The 20,755-nt window shown below is 39.1% G+C and overlaps 2 protein-coding genes across 8 annotated transcripts in view; both read right to left on the bottom strand.

The window, feature by feature from the left end:
- The window catches only part of eif4g3a (eukaryotic translation initiation factor 4 gamma, 3a), a 48,733-nt gene extending 35,585 nt beyond the window's left edge, over nt 1–13,148 (bottom strand). For 2 of the 7 annotated variants that reach the window (XM_027165385.2, XM_047807381.1), the window contains exons 1-2: nt 12,306–13,147; nt 88–160 (exon numbers count right to left, since the gene is read on the bottom strand). In XM_027165385.2, coding sequence (XP_027021186.2) covers nt 88–160; nt 12,306–12,400 — 168 coding nt within the window. In that variant the 5' untranslated portion in view covers nt 12,401–13,147. Of the gene's footprint in view, nt 1–87; nt 161–11,725; nt 11,746–12,305 lie in introns of those variants that run through there. The other 5 variants (XM_027165386.2, XM_047807386.1, XM_047807377.1 and 2 more) reach the window with 4 other exon arrangements.
- A 4,381-nt stretch (nt 13,149–17,529) lies between these two features.
- ece1 (endothelin converting enzyme 1) overlaps nt 17,530–20,755 on the bottom strand; it is a 30,667-nt gene continuing 27,441 nt past the window's right edge. Inside the window, exons 17-18 of the mRNA XM_027165469.2 lie at nt 20,609–20,704; nt 17,530–20,468 (exon numbers count right to left, since the gene is read on the bottom strand). Coding sequence (XP_027021270.1) covers nt 20,292–20,468; nt 20,609–20,704 — 273 coding nt within the window. The 3' untranslated portion in view covers nt 17,530–20,291. The remainder of the gene's footprint in view (nt 20,469–20,608; nt 20,705–20,755) is intronic.

The following is a 20,755-nucleotide window of genomic DNA, read 5'->3' as shown; positions in this document are numbered from 1 at the left end:
GTCCTAACTTGGTGACATTTTCCAGCCCTTTTAATTTTAGTGTATTTGGATTGTGATAGATGGGAATGTACTGATGTAGCCACTCACGCTATACACTGCTGCCACTCCGGGTTGGGCTGGAAATATCCGCTCATCCAGCGACAGTGCTGCTCTTGGGATTCTGGAGCACGCAGGGTTAAGGAAAACTTTTTTTAAATTCAGGCTTAAGAAAAGATCAAGAACATGTTAGCAAATATTTGATAGTATGCAAGAGTATCCATAGTTCAGTTTAACCCATGGTCAGAGCCCTTTGCTCACTAAATTCACACTTAAATAACTCTACAGAATAATATAACATACACTGACGAGATGAGCCACCAAGGGCCGGGATCACCCCTGATCTCTGCCTGTGGCTTGTCTGCAAACAGTAATCAGACCAGTCCCAAACACGAGATTCCAATGCGTCCGTTGTTTTATTAAACAAAACCAAGACTAATTAACAAACATGGTACAAGGTAAGGGCATGGCACCGCCCACATAGAAACAATAAAACACACGAATAAGAGGAGACCCGCCAGCCCGCCCTCTAGTGGGTGATACCATGCCACCAATGTCACGAAGTCTGCTGTGCGTAGCAGGTGCATTCAGAAAACCTTTCCTAGCAGCAGAATTACACTTCCCCTACCTCGAGCAATCCCTGTGTTGGCAAGCGACAGGAAGTATTCTATTTGTTGACAGAGAGAAAGGGGGGTGAGGAAGGCTGTTGGGTAGCAGTTCTCAAATTCTGCGTCAGGGAGAAGGGAGAATCACATGGTTTCAAGGAAAGCATTCCTCCCGTCTTCTGTTGAAATCCAGCTTCTCCTCTCTCTCTCTCTCTCTATCAAACACACACACCATGTTCGAGTTCTCTCTTTGTAGGCAGTCTGAACATCAGCCTTTACAATAAGAACGAGAGAGAGAATGCTGAAAATGTAAAGCTTGCAGGTACAAGGGCACAAGAGAGGAAGTGAGGGGGAGAGAGAAAAAAATTTAAAAAATAAAAAAAAAAAAGGTTTAAAGAGTAAAACCTTAAAACAATAACGAAAAATAAAAGGATATAGTGCTGTGGCATAAGAAATGACTTCATCCTAGACAGCTAAACAGAATCCATGTGTGTGTCTCTGGGTAAGGATAAAGAACACGTATGCCAGACTGCAAGCAGCATATCGCCATGCATTACAATGTGTTTGTTTATATTTGATGACATCAGTCCGCTGTATATTACTTCCCCAACACATTCCTATGTGAGAAAAGTCAGCCTGGGTCACTGGGGTGATTTCCATGGCTCCAGGACTACGAGTTGAGTGTAAGGGCACAGGAGGAAGGCAGGAACTCCACCCTGAACTGAATAGGACTAGTGCACTTCACTGCGTGCTTTGAAAGCTAATTCCTGCATGTGCACAGGTACTTTGCCTAGATATCGCAATAAGCAGAACGCACCACATTATTCCCGACACTTAATCAAGTTCTCATGTCCTTTACCTTCTACGTGAAAGGTAGATGACAAAGTGGCCACCATTTCTGGGCAGCATCTTTGCTCTTAAATTCAATTCTGCTTTATTTGTAAGGTAGCACAAGGACAGCTATTTTCTGTGCACAGTATACAGTCCATGTATGTTCAACACAACAGCATGCAAAAACATGTACATGTGCTGAGGGCTTACAAATGAGCCAAATGGCATTCTCTACCCACATTTTCCACCTCTCGCCCACCACATGACAGCTACAAGATTTGGGACAACTGGTGATAGTTAAGGAAAACAAAAATAGTGATATTGTGATCTCTACAAAGCCGGAGATTTTAACGTTTGTAGCTCTAAAATAGAAAAGACATGCGTGTGCTGTATTTCATAATCTATTTTCTTTTTACCCATTTTGTTTCCCTAGTCAAGGCCACACAACGGTTAAAGATACGAATGTCTTCCCTCTTAAAACATTAAAGGAGTTTCAAATTAAGCAAACAAAACAGCGTGTTGTTTATCAGCGCAACATCATTATAATAATTTGTTAAGTAACTCTGCTGCTGTTCGCCACAAGCACATGCACGCATGCTCATATCATTGGTAAAGTATGCATGCATATATTTTTATAATTATGCATGTAAACCTAAAGGTCAATTTATTTCAGTTCATTTTTAATAATGAGACCAGAAGTTTATAATCATTTGCACTAATGACTCGTTGCAATTATTTATAGTCCCGATTTCGGTTTTGCAGCATTCCGGACTCGATGGATAATAAGCCAAAAACGCTGATTAAATATGAATGTATGCAATTGCAGCTACAGTTAACTCCTAAGCAGCTTCTGGTGTTGTTTTCCCACTGTAATGATGTAATGCGTACACAACCAAAGCCCCCTCTACTATTGTTCATTTGGAACAGTTCAGGGGCAGGATATCTCAGGACTCCTGGCAACAACCATGTTTGAACTGTAGTATTTGGGGTTTTTTCCCCCCCTGAGACATGTTGAAGATGCCACATGGCAGTGCCAGACAATAAACTGCTATCTGCCCTCTTCTGGGAGCTTACAGAAGCCATGACCATCTCTCTGATTAACATTTCTAAGATCCCTACCACTCAGAGCACATGGACAATGTTGCTTTCTTGGACTCCTGGCCATGGCATCATTATGACTGTATTTGCATTCTCTCAATGCTAGAATGAACACTCTTCTGTAGCGAAACTCAGGGGATTCTCTGGCATGGTATGTCGAATTGAAATGTGTACAATTCATCACTGAAACACAAACAGCTCATTGTTCTCAACAAACATACTCGAGTGTTAAATTATTTGCTATTCTGTCCTAATGTACTAAATCACAACTACATTAAATAGTATTGCTACAAAATGTACTTGCATCTAGTTTATCGATGAAAGCCTCTGAATAATCTATAGGCTTTCAAAGACAATTCCCAGATAGAGCAGCACAGTGTCAAGATTCTCGCTTCAAAAACTAGACTCTCTTGTGTTAAAAATAAATAAATAAATAAAATTCTGCAGCGGATGGCCAGTTTTTTCTTCTAGGCCAAGAGCTATTTCTCAGTGGTATTATTACTGCCAATCCTCAAAGGCAGGAGACAACGTGTGTGTGTGTTTTACTGAATGCATTTTACTCATTACTGTTACAGTGAATGTTAACACAATAATTAAACCCAGGAAAAGATTAAAGCACAGCTAGAAACACTTGTACGCAAAAAACTGATGGAGGTAACTTGGGAGACGTCAGAACCCCTGCCCCTCAGGCTTTGTTGTAGATTTGAAGAGATTTTTAGTCGTCAATCATTTGCATTTTGTTCTTTACGCGTCATAACTAATTTGCAAAAAAAGAGAAGGAAATCTCAATTCAAATGTCTCTCCACCCTGGCACTGTTTTGCAAACTGGCACAGAAAAGTTTTGGGTCTTCTGCCACTTCACTCCTTGCTATTGCAAATTCAACCAAAATAATGGTGTGAGAGAGAGAGGGGGGCCTGGCCATACCAGCCCTAACAAATGATGTGGGTTGTGAGTGTTCTTAAAGGACACGCATTTAAAGTTCCATCAACAGCACTGTGTTTCCACCTCAAACACAGTGTAGCTTTGTTGCAGCTGTTGATGGTGCAGGGAAGAGCAGTGCATGAGGTCACTCAGAGCTCAGCATAAGCCTGCACACATGCATTCTGGAGCCGCACACAGATCCTGTGACGTAGGATCGCATACGTGGCAGCTGAGCAGAGGGGATAGGACTGAGAAAGAGGTGGTGTTGGAGGGCTTCAACAGAAAGCACAGGATTGAGAGAACGTACATAGAGCTGACCAAGCTACATACGTGACGTTAAGATGTATCGCAAAAGTTTAGATTTCCTTAAACTACTAGTCTACTAAAACAACCAATATGACAAATATATAAGTGACTTTTGATTCCTCATTTATTACGGTCACCAATGGCTGTGTTGTTGCTTGGGAGTGTGAACTGTCCAAAACTCTCTTTTTGATTAGCAACACAACTTTTGTACCCACTTACACTCACCAGAGCCAACAATCTATTGCATTCTTCCAAGCAATACTTCTTTAATGTCTCTATATATATCTAATAAGTGGTCTCACACAACCGGTCATAGGTACTTAGCATTTTTCATGCATAGGAATGCTACAGGTTGTAGGTTCTAAGTGGGGAACTGAAAAAACTCTGATCAAAGGAATTAGTCAAGCAGACTGTCCCTTTACAGAACCGTATATATGAGGTGCACAGTATTGACAAAATCGTTTTTAGACCCGTCAACTGCCTTGCTTCACATTCCTTGTTGTTCATGTATATAGGAGTGAATGTTCATCTGGAGGTTTTGTAGGCATTTTGAAAATCAAAGTATAAACAAATGACCTTTTCCTTCAAAGCGAATGCCTAGGATCTGATTGCTATGGCTAGAGAAATGATGAGGTGACTGTCAGACAAGGCGATATTCCTCTTTAGGCAAACTGTTTGGACGCCACCTTTTTTCCCCTTGAATACAGAATTGGGATGTAAAATGGCTGTGAAAAAAACAGGGAGATAAAAATCAAAGCAGAGAAACAGACAGGTTGATGGATAGACAGACCAGACACACAGACAGAGAGATTGAGAGAAACCGATACAGAAAGAGAGAGAGACCCTACTGGAGTGTTCCTCAGTCAAGTGAGCACAGATACAGCAAACAGTGCAGAACTAAATGTAGCTTGTGGAAGCAAACAGTCCTTTACCTTTAACTTTATTACACAACCTAAGACAAACACACTAATCATCTAGCATACGTGACTAGACAAAAACACTCGCCACCTATAAAACACCACAACTTTAAAAGATATTTGAACAGCATATCTAAAATGTTTTAAACATTCCTGCTGAAGTTCTGAACGTTCTTCATTTTCGTTATACTCTTTTCTTGGACTTTCGGATCAATATCATCAAAAGCAGTAAACTTGTAAGCAGTGCCAGATGTACATTTTACAAATGAGAGAAATGTTGGTAGAAACTGAAATTGAAACCTGATAATTCAATGCTTGTTAATGGCAATAACATCTGCCTTTCAGGAAGAGTTCATTTCCCAAAAGGAACCAGAACCAGACAACTTTCTAAACTGAACCCCATTCATTCATCACCTCCTCTCCAGATCTGACCAATAAATCACATGAACTGCAGCATGCCATTTTAAACTCCTGTTTATAATCACACGTGCAAAACGCTGCCTAATGTGAACTGAATCCTACACCAAGCAGAGCAGGCAGCTTTATCATGACAGCATTTTACTAAACAAAGTGCCCTGGAGGTCACAAGCACATTCACAAAAATCTATTTTTAATACATGGCAACACCAATTTGTATTGCTGCTATCTGCACCTAGAGTGAGGTCGAGCCTTGGTTAAATAAGCCACAGCAACTGCCTATTGGGGTAACACACACACCCACACACAGTCCCTAATTGACCCTGCAGGTAGAGCAGACCTGAGTCACGTCTGCCACGATGCAGAGCAAAAGGTGGAGCCTGGGAGTCAAAGGGTTGTCTGTGTCTAGTGTGGAGGAAATTAAAAATGGGAACATAAACTGTTCTACAGGGAATGTGTGCTATCTGATGCCCAGGTCTTCTTTCTGTGTTAAAAATCCAGGTCTTCTGAAGGCGTCTCTGAAGGCGTTATATTAAAGCAAATTCACTGGCTTTATGCTGGTACTTTCACCACCTGCACAACTGACTGTAAATCGACAGAAACATTCAGTGAAGGACATTTACCCGTTCACTCAAATCACTCATTCACCATGCAGTACATATAGCAATGCAACGGGAATCAACATGTCCTGCAATGACCTGGTGTCCCATTCAGGGGGATCCAGTGTGGCCATGACCAAGACAACCTCAAACAGAAGATGACAAGCTATTTTCTATACTCAAGTAAATTAACAGGCTAAAGGCATACCGGGATCACATTACACCCAAGGATGTTAGTCAAACCTGGCTAGCATCCTAATTTCCATTGACTACATGGTGCAAACAGGGCCAAACGTAAACAAGCGAATAGTCAGTGGGAATTCCATACCGGATCGGTCGAGGCCTGGGTTAACAACCACCACCACTGGACTACATGAAGTTAATTGGGGCCAGAGTAGATGCCGAGGATAGAGTTAGGTGGAAACAGATCATTCGCTGTGGCGACCCCTAAAGTAGAAGTAGTAGAAAAAGAAGACGACATGGTGCAAATGGAGTTAGATGACAGATTTGCACCAAATGTTTGTCAGTGGTTCTCCACACCTGCAGGCTATTATTGTACTGTCCTTGGTCCCTATCTGCCATGTCTGAAAGAATAAATGTACCAGAAAGTCAAAAATACTCCAGATATTTACTGAAAGGGTTGTCTTTAGGGAACTGATGGTGGGTGAGATCGGCTTCAATGCATTAGCTTTACAGCTCCAGTGTAAAATTAGGAAGCAAATGTCAAACAGTAAACTTGTCAAACAAGTTGTATGCATGTGTTTTCACACAAACACTGATTATTTAGGACAATATTAATATTCAGATGGAAAGGTCTGTGGTAGGTCAGGCTTTGTCATGCACGCAAAAGACTTCATGACTGATTGTTTGGACAATAGGCATCTGCAACATGGTCATTAATAATGTGTTATGTTTTACACAAACACACAATATATATTATATAAAATTATATATAATCATTTCAATGATGAACCAAAAAAGTGCCAAAATACACCTTTAAGCACGTGTGTAGAAACATACCTCAGAAAGTGTTAGAGAAATATTGATATGCTGTATGCATCGATATATTGTCTTTGGGTTTTATTATTTTCTCCCAATTAGATGAATACATTTACATGAACTGAACATAAAAATCACTGCAATGCAAAACAAACCGAACTAAATCAAAAAGATAATGAAATGGTGAATGCCAGGTCTGGACTTTGCTAATAACATTTTACACCTACATCATTTGCAAGAGTGTCATGTCTCATCTTCCTGTAGACATGGAACAGAACTATGCCCTCATGCATCATGTTACAAAATACTGGCAAGACTGAGGTGTTGTATGTTAATTCTGTTTAATATGGAAACCGCTTACACTGAACCTTACACACTGCAGCAGCAGAGGTAGTCGCATACTCAGCTAGTTTGTGAGTGGGAACCTAATATCCATCGCAAAGCATGATTATTTAATAGGAATTAAGTTCATCAGAAGGAAGTGTTCTGGCATGTCAAATGAAAAGTGCATAAGTGTGCACGCTCTAGCTTGTAGGAAGGCTGACTTGACTGCGGTCTGAAAGGAGAGTTTAACAACGTTTTTTCTTGACTGTACAATTAAATCAAAGTGTTATATACTTGTGCAGTTAATTTACATTTTCAAAATGTTAATTTAAACACAATTGATGACCAAACAAATGTCTTTCCATATTAACAACAGTGCCATAAAGTAACTATTCGAAAACTATTCGAATACCATTGATAATTCTGGAAACTTGCACCTTGTTTTACAAATCAACTTTTCTTACAATACAATTCATGCCATCGTAACAAATTAAGTGTATTGAAATCTAATATTTTATTTGGGTCAGTATTCCTTTGTGAAGTCTGGATCAGGATGTGTCATATCTTATATTGAGGCAAATTAAAAAGTGATGCATGACAAATTATTGCAAAAAATACCTCCATCATATGGTGTTCATCTTTTCCAAGAAGAGTTCTCACCAGGGCAGTTGGTCATTATGATTGACAAGGATCCTTCCGGCATCCTTCCCAAGCCGATTCCCTTCTTTAGTCCTTGCATCTTCAGGACACTACATCTTGTGTGCCTGTCAATGAAGGATTCTGATGCAACAATCAAATGCATGTTTACATCTAGCAAGCTGTTTAGGCTATACTGTCTCCACTCCAGTTTATGGTCTATACCTGCAAGCCAAGTGTACCATGCTGGTATCATCATCATCATCACTGCACAGTCAGTGCAGGAGACGGCTGAGGCAGTGAGACCACTCATTCAGGGTACCAGCCTTTGGTTTTAAGGAGATTCTGAGACTGGCTTCATGAGCATGGGCCTTGCAGCAAAGCTCTGTTAAGCACTTGTATTGGATTTAGGCTTCCATTATTTGGAGGGAATACCCAATCAAAGAGCTACATAGTAAAAGAAATCCAAAACAGTGCATGGCATCACACAGGAAAAACACTCAACCACACTTCGCACAAGGAGCGGTAACAGCACCCAGCAAACACCATGACAGTGGAATTCACATCCCGTGTTACACTGAAGAAGAATCACTGATCTGTGCTAACAACAGCTAGCCACAGGACTGCTGATCAGGTAAATGGTGGGGGGACTGACTTACTCAAGAGTGAATAACACCAAGTTTCAAGATGTAATGGTTCATTTGTGATGTGCATTTGCTACACTAAGAAATAATCAGACAGAATAAAAACATGACTTCGGACTGAGCACTGCAAGTTAAATGGACCCAAATAATTGTGTCGTAGTGAATGGCAATGGGACATAACAAAGAAAAGATACTCAGAGGAAACAGCCCCGAGGGAGCCCCAAGACCATCAGGAACAATCACAGGTGAGTGTTACCGTCTAAACAATAATTGTGGTATATACCAACCTCAATAGAAAATACACTCACCACAGCAGAAAAGAGTAAAGGAGGCCATTGAGAAGCTTCGGAGGACAGTTAGCCCATGGCGATAAAGCACAGACACTAGGTGAAGGGCTCCATATTATGCACATGTGGTCTAAATTGTATGTGTCAAGAAGAAAAAAGGAAAAGATGCCTGTATGACAACAGGATTTATGGAAATGCTGCAGTATACATCATTTGGGGCATACAAATCCACATGAACAAAAAGGTATCCAGGTGATTTATAATCAGCAGTGACGATAGAATAGCCTTAAAGTGTCCATGAAATATATGAAAAAAATATATATATATAAAAACTCCATTCTAAAACATCAAAATTTTGTTCAGCTCTAGTAGAGAAAGACTTAGGTGATGGCTGGAAGAAGGTTTGGGAATTCTATAATCAAGATCTGCAAGGCAATGTAGAAGGATTGGGGAAGATCGAGATAAATATGGGAGAGGGTCTGTTAGCAGGACTGTAAGAGGAGAAAGAGAAAAAGCTTGTTCTGTGCTGACCTGGGCCTTTGTTGGGAGGCGGTGGGAAGCACTGCCTCTGCCACACGTTCTGAATGCTAAGCAGCACTGCTATTGTCTAAGAGGAGCAGCAGCAGCCGCATGGACTAGCTGTCGCTCTGGTAACCAGTAGAAATACCCTGCCTTATGCATGCGCGCGTGCGCACACACGCACACAAACACACACACAATCACAAAGTGCTCTGCTTAGCATCATCAGCAGAGTAACACATGCTCTCACTGTTCTGAAAAAGCAGGAAAGATGACTAAATGTTAATCCTTCCCAGGAGAATGAAGAACACCACCCATGCCTAGATCCATGAGCTATCAAGAATTTTAACAATGAACAGAATTACAGTAATTAAATCAGCATACGTTTTTGGAATTAGCATGTATGGAATATATTCAAAGTCAAATTTAATACACTAAATAGCAGAATATGAAATTTAAATGTTTGCCGCATGCAAATCTCCTACAGATCTAGTGTCACCCACTGATGGAAAAAAAGATCATACGTTACATGGCCAAATATATATGGACACCTGACCATTACAGTCCTTTGTGCTTCTTGAACACCCCAATCCAAAAACACATTTATGCAGTGTTGGTTCTTCTACTTCTAGAGCAGCCTTGGATATTTTAGATTGTGGCAGTGGGGATTTGTCCAATCAGCTAAAATGAGGTCAGGCACTGATATTGAGGTCTGTCACCAATCTCAGATGAGGTGGCTGGTCAGTGTTCCAGTTCATCCCAAAGGTGTTCATTGGGGTTGAGTTTAGGGCACTGTGCAAGACACTCCAAGTTTTAAACATCAAAAATGACAAATCATGTCTTTATGGAGCTTGCTTTATGCACAGAGGACACGTTCATGCTAAAACAGATTTGGGCCTCTTAGTCCAAGTGAAGGGAAATTGTAATGCTACAGCATACAAAGATGTTTTTGAACAATTTTGCACTTATATGTATGAGCATATTGCACATGTTCACTTGTTGATTTCATCTGTTTGTTAATTGTACATATTGGGGCAAGTCGTGGCCTAATGGTTAGAGAGTCTGACTCGTAATCCTAAGGTTGTGGGTTCAAGTCTCAGACCAGCCATGACTTAGGTGCCCATAGGTTCTATAGTGTCTCAATTATCTTCCTATCTAATCACTAGTTTTCAGAAGGTTTTTCTCTAATGTCCACATGGCACCATCCCAATTGGGTCTGATACTGCAATAGTGGAATAAATTGATGCCACTTTGTGATCATGTGAAATCTGAATGCTGTAGTCATTCTTAAGTTAAGATCTGCCAGAGAAATTGGACTGGAAAAGAAGGGAAATTTTTCAGATCCTTAAAAATAATTGGCAGTACAATAATAAAAAATACAATAAAAAGTCAAATAAATGCACAAATAGCCCTACAATATTCAGTTTCTTAAGCCACTGCCTCTCCTGTCCCTCCAGCCTGCAGCATTAGAAGAGAAAAAAAAGCTTGCTTCTGGGATGCATCATAGTGAAACTAAACTATTGCTCAATCATTTGACACAGAAACTAAGTATACGCATGTGCCAAGAATAATTTATACAGAAAAAGCAAATATTCTGTTCACTGAATGGTAGAAACGACTAAACTTAATATTGTTGATTTTGTGGATCTGCACAAACGGTTCGGTCTATAATCATACTGGCTAATACACAACTGTGTACAAACATCATCAGAAACATAAAAAGGAGAACTGGCACTTACAGAGGAAATCTGGTGGTCCTCAAAAGGAAAAATGGGCTCCATTCCGGTTTTATATTTTATGCATGAAATGTACAATATAATATACGCAAAGCATGCAATTTTTATGGTCGCTTACTGTCACTAAAAAAAAAAAAATGACAGTCAATTTTAGTTGACCTTAAGTTGTGTTAGAATGTGGCTCCAGAAAAAAAAAAAAAAACAATAATAATCTACTCTTTGGGGATCCAGTGCACTAGCTCTCGTGGTGAAAGGCAGAGAGGATTGACTTTCTTAAACGAAATGCAGTTTCCCTTTCTAATAAGCTTGCAAAATCCAATGCCATTTTGATTATATAACCACGGCGAAGGTGGCACGAGAGCACAGCATGGAGCATTCCAGGGGCACAGCTTTAGAGTCCCCATTCTCCTCTGGGTTCTTTGGTTACATTTCAGATCCCAATAAAGGTGGTAGGTGGATTAACTACTCCGGCTTGCCTCTTGGTGTGAACGCGTGTACATGGTGCCATAAAATGTACTATATATACTGTATTACCACCTCATACAATACAATAGGAACAGATCCACCTGGAAAGCATTTACTGTAAATGAATGAATGAATGAAGACAGTGATAACTACTGCATGATGCTTTGGCCATACATCAACCACAAAGCCATCATTTTGGTTGTGTGGTTCATGAGGCTAGCACACAAGAGCCTCACATAATGTACAGCCCACCCAGGTCTTTTGTCCTGGACCAATATTTAATCAATCACCCCCTGTTCAGTACACGGTTTAGTTGTATTTACTTGCCACAGCATGCCCAAATCAACGCGTTATGACTTAGAATCGCTCCATGTGTAAAGATACGACATTGCACGTGAAAAGATGGGACTGAATCCGCACGTAACGAACCAGCAGGGTCACGTGACCGCCGGTTTGAGCAAGACGACACCTGCGTGAAAAGCGGGGAAACCCACAAACCTTTATTTCGGTGTCCGTCTCAACGTCCCCGTGATGTCAAAATACATTCAATTAAACACACCGAGAAAGGAACACGTAGCGGTTTGTGTGCGCGTGCGTACATTGCGGCGTTTCTGTGTCTCACACACACACAAAGCCAGAGTTGTGTCAAATTCCACAAACAAAAGCGCCAAACGGGCAAATGTAGTCAAACTATAGCCCACGTGAAAATCACACACACACGTCATCAAACACACACGTGAAACCTGATAAAACACGTATATTCGCGCAGACAAATGTTCCAAACGATGAGCTAGCAGTTATGATTAGCATCCTCACAGGATCCCTGAGAGCTAGCAGTTATGATTAGCATCCTCACGCGCTAATCTCCCCACAGGATCCCTGTAGCTAGCTAGCTAGCTAGCATCAACGGCCGTTATGTGAACAATCCGTTGTGTTGTGTGAAACGCCGGTTAGTGAAGGATACTGAGGCGGCGGTAACGGCACGGTGGGAGGCTGAGCAGCGGCTCCCGGTGGTACCGACACCGGGGGAACCCGTAGCTGACTCGGTCCTGAACTCATTGTAAACTAAAAACAATCAAAATGAAAACAATAGGCGGCTATAATACAGACACACAGTGCAGCTATCTACCGCACATCGGACTATCTTCTCTTTAACAGCCCGTAAGAAACTTCACGCCATTGAAAATTACGAGCATCTCAGTATCGGTGCGGGAAAGAAAGAAAAAAAAGCCATTTTCGGTGCAGTCGGTTTTTTTCTTGTGGTTGTTGTTGTTGTACGTGCTGCTGTTCATGGGGACGTGTTAAAGGGGGGGTTTAACACGCAGATCTTCTCCTCTTCACTGATAAAATCCTGTTCTTCAATCTGATCTTTCCCCCAGCTGCTTTTATTCAGTTCTTCGCGTCATGCTGAAAGTAATACCCCGTTTACACCGGAGAGTTCTCTCAACATGGCGTTTAAGCGGCCGCCTCGAGACGTCCGCTAGTGCAGACGGTTCGGGAGTCTTCGGCGGAATTCGGAAACGTTCGGGTTTTACCTCAGACTCGCACAGATTCCTCACGTGCCACTACAAAATGTCCAGCCGGGTCCTGAATCCGTTACGTTCAGAGCTGCAAACGACCGAATGGCTTTGTACAAAGCGTCTGCGCGGTCAATGAAGTGTCTTTTATTTCCAAAACAATCAGAGGGGAAGAAATGGGCGTGATTTATCACCCAGAACAGAAAAGACGGCATCGACTTTAGAGCGATAATTGTTCAATATATTTGCCAACTCGATCAACCGCCGTGAAAAAACATACGAACAAACAAACAAAAAACAAACAAACGATAAAATACAACAAAAATATCCACTGGATAGAAATGGTAAACGTTACGCTTTCAAAGCTTTTGTGATATTATTCACAAATAATGTGCACACAGCGGCATCAAGCGACGATGCTCGGGAACTACAGCAAGAAAAAACAAAACAAAATACAGGTGCCTGTCATATAATTAGAATATCATCAAAAAGTTGATTTATTTCACCAATTCCATTCAAAATGTGAAACTTGTATATCATATTCATACATTACACACAGACTGATATATTTCAGATGTTTATTACTTTTAATTTTGATGATTATAACTGATAACTAAGGAAAATCACAAAATTCAATATCTCAGAAAATTAGAATATTACTTCAGATCAATACAAAGAAAGGATTATTAGAAATCTGAAAAGTATGAACATGAAAAGTATGAGCATGTAAAGCACTCAATATTTAGTTGGGGCTCCTTTTGCCTGAATTACTGCAGCAATGCGGCATGGCATAGAGTCGATCAGTCTGTGGCACTGCTCAGGTGTTATGAGAGCCCAGGTTGCTCTGATAGTGGCCCTCAGCCCTTCTGCATTGTTGGGTCTGGCATATCGCATCTTCCTCTTCACAATACCCCATAGGGGTTAAAGTCAGGCGAGTTTGCTGGCCAATTAAGAACAGGGATCCCATGGTCCTTAAACCAGGTACTGGTAGCTTTGGCACTGTGTGCAGGTGCCAAGTTCTGTTGGAAAATGAAATCTGCATCTCCATAAAGTTGGTCAGCAGCAGGAAGCATAAATAAATCAACTTTTTGAAGAAATTCTAATTATATGACCAGCACCTGTACTAGGACTTTGTGGCTCCAAAACACCTCACAGAAACACTTTAATCAGTGCAATTGTGAACATGTCAGTGTTAGACTATTTAATCTATTTATATAGCGCTTTAAACAATGGACATTGTTACAAAGCAGCTGTATGGAAAGTCTTAATATAAAATTTTAATTTAAATGTATCCCTAATGAGGTGGTGATGGCAAGGGAAAACTCCCTGAGAGGCCAAAAGGTAGAAACCTTGAGAGGAACCAGACTCAAAATGGAACTGATACTCATCTGATAGTGTGATTAGAAATCATGTATCTTCTATAAAGTCAAACACTACAACACTGTTTTAATATAAATTTGAATATGAGCATTTTTAGAGCTTTTATCTTAAAACTATTGTATCTGAAGTTCTCTAATATCTGGTATTGGGGTGAGGTTATTGGTGAACAAAGATCTGACAATGATGGTGTGCTGTCCTCCCCCAATGGTTTAAGTGCAACTTTGTCTCTCAGGACTAGCTATGTCAGCATAACTAAAAGGGATTGACATGACATGAGGGAATGACATATTGTAACACAGACATGAGGGAACACTAGGCCACTCAAAGGTCAACAAAACTGAGTGAACGTGTGAGGTGGGCTGTGGGACGGGGGAATCCTAGGTATCTTCCAGATCTCTGCCTTTACTTAAAATAAACTAAAGAAATAGATTTTCAGTCTAAACTTTAACACTGAAACTGTCTGAGTCCTTAATACTAACTGGAAGGCTGTTCCATAACTGAGGTGTTTTCATGTGTTCTCTAACCTTCATTATTCAAGGTACAAACAAATAGCTTGGTCTTTTCAGTTAAAACATGCGTGGAGGACAAAAAAAGACCAAATGTTTGGTGGAAGTAGTATTTTAATGGGAGCCAATGTAGAGTGGATAAAACAGGGGAGATGTTTCATATTTTTTCTAGTTCCAGTCAAGACTGTACATGCTGCACTTTGGTCTAACTGGGAATTGCACCTAATGGAATATCCTGAGAAAAAGGCATTACAATAATCCAAAATTTTGCAATGTATTTCTTATCTTGGCAATATTTCTGAGATGAAAGAAGACTGTCCTTGTAATATTATCTACATGATTTTCAAATTAGGGACTAAAGGCAAAAATCACAGCAAGCCCATTTTACTGATGCACATGAAACAACAGAAAGCTTCTGGTATCAAATCTGTACAAACCCCTTTTGTCCTGAAAAACTCATTTCATGATCTTTCACAGCTAGAGCAGCCCTGGATTGATTCTTGGTTTGAGGTTTCTCTCTGTAAAATTTTGATAATACTCCCTATCTCTGTGTTTACTTTTGGTGCTTCTCATGTAAGTAGTATACACGTGGTAATTGAAGGAATGCTTGCCTTTAATTATTTATCTTTTTCTCTTAGTAAGATGAGAGCCTACATCTCTGTTATCTCTTCTCTATTCTCTCCTACTGTACATCAGAACAGTCTACCCATTATACAGTCTGCATATTGAACTGGTGAAAGCTTTGATGAGATATTGATGCTGAAAAAGCTGAACAGAAGATGATCCATGCTCACAAATAAATATTGTAAAATGTGAAGAACATGGCTGTATTTCTAACAACATGAATGAATGGGTCTCATAAAGCATATTTTTTCAACAATTTACAGACTCAACTGTCAAATTAACCAATATCCTTAATTTACAAATGTGGTCACTTTTTTTTTTGCACAATCTCTAGTTTTATTTCACATTTATTTTAAAAATAAATATTGCAAATACCAAATGCAGATTTGTTTGGAGTGCTAATATTGTGAATTGTATCCTACAAGTCACATTCAAGCTACTTTTAAACAAAACGTACATCCTACATTAGTCTTATACATGACCCTGACTTTCTGTACATTACATATGTACATATACATTACAATACATGTACATATACATTAACCTGTCTATCTATTTCTGTTAAACAAATTAATACTGCTTTAGACTGTTATTGAGTGCTAACACCAACTCGATTTCTTTTTAAGATTCTGTTATTTGTCTTCTGGATTATTTAAATTACTAAATTTAGACACAGCTCATGTCATCAACGAATTGGAAAAAAATCCCTTGGAAATCTGCAATTAAATGTTACATTTAATCTTCCAGATGTACAAAAGATAAGTAGGCAAGTATGTGAACAGCAACACAATGACTCGCATTGCAGCTGCTTCTGCATGGACAGACAAAACCATGCTTCAAATATAAACCGGGCTCCTGCGCTTGGCACTGATTATCCTATTATATTTTCCACTAGACTGATAAATCAGTGCAAGAAAGATTTGCTTTTTAAACACTTTACACATTCATCTATCGAATTTTCTGAACTGCTTGTCCCATGCAGGGTTATGGGAAGCCTGTAGTCTATCACTAGGGACCTGAGACTGTACTGGGTGCCAATTGCACACACAAGCTACAGACTACAGACAATTCAGAGATGCCAGTCAGTCTACAACATGCCTTTTTCTGAACTGCTTGTCCCATGCAGGGTCATAGGAAGCCTGTAGTCTATCACTAGGGACCTGAGCAGTGTTGTATAAAGTACTAGAAAGCAATACTTGAGTAAAAGTACAAGTAGAAGTTGAACTTTGGTAGAAGTGAAAGTCACCTTTTAGAATATTACTCAAGTAAAAGCCTTAAAGTATCTGATATTTACTGTACTTAAGTATCAAAAGTCATTTTCTGATATTTAATGTACTTAAGTATTTGAAGTCAAAGTAAAAAGTAAAATGTCAGTGATTTTAGGTAATGCAGACATTAATAAACAAATATTCACAAGACAAAGACCAAATCAATAAATTTTATTTTTATTTAGTATTGTATGGATTGTTTGCATTAATATTTTGTTTGTGCTATCAACTCTGGTAATAAGAATAGTGAAATTTCACTGCTTTTGGTTGCCGTCTTTGCAGCTTTCATGCCTTTGGACTGGGGAGGAAACTTTTCCTATAGGAATCAAACCTCAGAGGTGAAAGTGCTAGCCACTGAGCCACCATGCCCCCTGTTACAGTAGTTCTATTTTTATAATTCTATATTTATAAAATTAAATTGTAGGTGTGGGGTTGCCAATATATGACTACTACCAATATCCATGTAGGAGTCTGCTCAAAAATGTTTAGAAACTCCATCCTAGGGTTTAGTAGAAATCATAAAATGCTAATATACCCTCAACATTAATTGTAAATTAATATTTTTTATTCTGCTAGGGTAAAACTGCTACTCACATGAGTTTCTTAATGAGTATAGATATATATAAGAATATATATATATATATATATATATATATATATATATATATATATATATATATATATATATATATATATAACTTTAGTATTGATGGAAATCACTTTTAACTAACTATTAACATACAGTCTGCAAAAAAAAGCCAACTGAAATAGCATCGCATTTCATGTCATGACATGATGCATACAATTATACAGGAGTCATATAGAAACTTAAGCCTACAAGGCCTCATTATTTCTAAGAGAAATAATGAATAATAAATCCTTTGATTATTGAATTATTTGGATAAAATTTTATTGCATCACAATTTTTGCATTAAGGTAAGAAAATCCATTATAATGTGTGTTCACATTTGACATTTGTATCAAATCAAAACTGGTCATATTTAATGGACCAATCATGTTTGCAGTCTCAGTTTTGAAAGCAGCAAATATTTCCCATCATGTCAAACAAAGCTCTGGATCTGTTCATTCATCCACACAGACACAGACACACACAGACAGACAGAGACACAGACACACACAGACAGACAGAGACAGAGACACAGACAGACAGAGACACAGACAGACAGACAGAGACACAGACACACACAGACAGAGACAGAGACAGAGACACACACACACACACACACACACACACACACACACACACACACACACACACACACACACACACACACACACACACACACACACACACACACACACACACACCTTCCTACAGCAGGCTATACATTTCCATTTATGGTCATGGCCAAAAGTGTTGGCAGTAATATAAATTTTGTCTTTTGCAAAGATTGTTGTGGTGTTTATTCACATTGTTTCCAGATTATTGTGCAGAGTGATCAGATGCATTTTACATAACTCCAAAAAGCATTATTGGTCTAAAAAATGAATTTTTCAAAAAAAAAAAAAAAAAGATTTTACTGGTTTTGGCCCTGGCATAAAATAACCAGCTAAAACCAGCTAATGAAAGTGTCATTAAGTACTAGTCAGGTGAAATCTTTTGGACAATGGCATGGGGCAGCAAAGAAGCCACTTCTCTCCCAGAAAAATGTCAAGAACAGACTAATTTTCCACAGAAAATACAAGTATTGGACAGCAGAAAACTGGTGCAGTTATTTTCTTTGATGAAGTTCCTTTCCGACTGTTTGGAACATCTGGAAAATCGATTGTCCAGAGAACAAAATGTGAAGGCTACCATGAGTCCTGTGTCATGACAACAGTGAAGCATCCTGAGATCATCCATGTGTGGGGTTGCTTTTCAACCAAAAAGACTGGGATAACTTACATTTCTACCCAAAAATACTGCCATGAATAAAGAATGTGTTCAAAACATCCAGCAAAAGCAACTTCTCCCAACGATCCAGGAGCAATTTGGTTCTGATCCGTGCATTTTCCAGTATGATGGAGCACAAGAGTGATAATGAAGTGGCTCAAAGATCATTACACTGAAATTTTGAGACTGTGGCTAGGCAACTCCCTGGATCTCAATCTCATAGAGAACCTGTGGTCAATCCTCAAAAGCCGAGTGGACAAGCAGAATAAGGCACGAATGGCTCGCCATTAGTCAGGATTTGGCCCAGAAGTTAATATCCAGCATCCCGAGAGTGAATTGCAAATGTTATGAAGAACAAGGGTCAACACTGTAAACATTGACCGTTTGCATATATTAAATGTTTTTGCCAATAAAAGCCTTTAAAACAGATGAAGTGCTTATCACTGTTTTCCAGTATACTATAGAAACATGTGGAAAAATAATCTTTGTATACTGAAGGCGCAAACTTTGCAAAACATAAAATTTACATCACTGCCTAAACTTTTGGCCATGACTGTACATTCACAGCATTTGGGAGAATGTCTTTACCACATACAGGTTTTAAATATTGCACAATACATACATCAAACTTCCAGAACAAAAATGGAGAAAAAAAACTGGGAGATAAAGATCTAGTATCTGGATGACTGGATCTGGACACTAGTAAATAATTTTGGGGTTTTTCCCCTTGACCCAGTGGGGTCTTAATCTAAATCACAACCCATTTGAGAGACTATTTTTTATTTTTATATATTTTATAATTATTTCATCTGGCTAATGGCATTCCTTAGATTTGCAATGTTTTGGGCCAAGGCTCTATTTTTTATTCATTGGCATTTTGATTTATTTTACTATTGCTTGTATATTAATTGTTTTTTTTAATGATGATTAGAGATTTTTCCAGAAAGAAATGATCGGTTTTGGGTAACAAATCTGCAACGGTTAAGCCAAGGCTGTAAAATGGAAGATCTCCAACCCAAAGTCACATTAAAATGTAAAAGAATCATTTTGTTTGAAATAAATATAGAAATTGTTTATCTGTTTCCAGATTATTTCCCCATTATACTGTATGCTGGTTTTAACATCACCACTGTAACTTTACTGAAAATAAATGGTCAGTCTATTTAAGGTGGGCCACCTAATCTGTCTTTCTCTACTACAATTACTGTCACTGTTTTTCCACTAGGGGTGAAATAGAATAATAAAGTAATCTGATGAGAAAATGTGCTAATGAAATGCCATGCTTACTTTCGATTTTTTTAAAGTAAGCTATATCTAGGCTAGGTTCCAAACAAACATTCTATACAGGGGTGCATGTGTGTGGAGGGACGGATTTGGAATAATGTTAATAATTTGAATTTGTTTACGTGGTAACTGCAATCTGTTGAATATTTTTCTTGTCCATCCCAACTTATTGTTCTGTGGCCTGTAAAATAAGTTGACACCTCTGTTCCCAGTCATAAACTACATTCGATAACATTGTATGACACAAGATTCAGTGAACAATCTATGAAATATATAACATTGTAACAAGATGAACAAAAATGATTTCCCCCTTAAAAAAGACCCTTGTATTTACAAAACCAGTGTAAGTTATTTTCTTGAGTCCTGATGAGAATAAAAACGATCCCTATATTAAAACATATTTAAATACAAGTCCACTGGGTTTTGTGCAAGAGCAAAGCACGGGTTTCTGGGATTCATCAAACTGTGTTAATGTGGTCACCAGAGTTCACACTTCTGCTTAGGGTTCATTGGCGAATCCTCCTTACAACCAAAGTGTTTGGAGAACTCATGGGAGTTGGAGATGGTGCCAATGACTCTGAAGCGTGATGGGCTGTGGGGGTCAGTGATCACACCCTCGTGAGAGCTCTCAGGGGTCCGCACTGAGCACCACACCTTTAACAAGAGGAAAACAATAATGCTTACTCCAGTAATAACAGAAATCATTTTTTTAATGAGTGCTCGGTTTTCTTTTTTACTGAGCGCTCTGTTAATTGCATTCTTTGTAAACAATGAAAAAAGCGAGAAAAACATACCTGGGCAAAACTAACAAAGAATAGCTGATGATTTGTCATTCCCAGAGCGGGCAGTGTAGCCTCCTCCCCATTTTTCTGGATCCAGTTCACATATGCCTGCAGCACAAAACAGCATTCAATACCATAGTAAAAAAATAGAATAAAAAA

Source organism: Tachysurus fulvidraco, chromosome 2 (assembly GCF_022655615.1).
Source record: "Tachysurus fulvidraco isolate hzauxx_2018 chromosome 2, HZAU_PFXX_2.0, whole genome shotgun sequence".
In the NCBI taxonomy this organism is placed as follows: Eukaryota; Metazoa; Chordata; class Actinopteri; order Siluriformes; family Bagridae; genus Tachysurus; species Tachysurus fulvidraco.
This window is presented reverse-complemented; position numbering and strand designations above follow the sequence as displayed.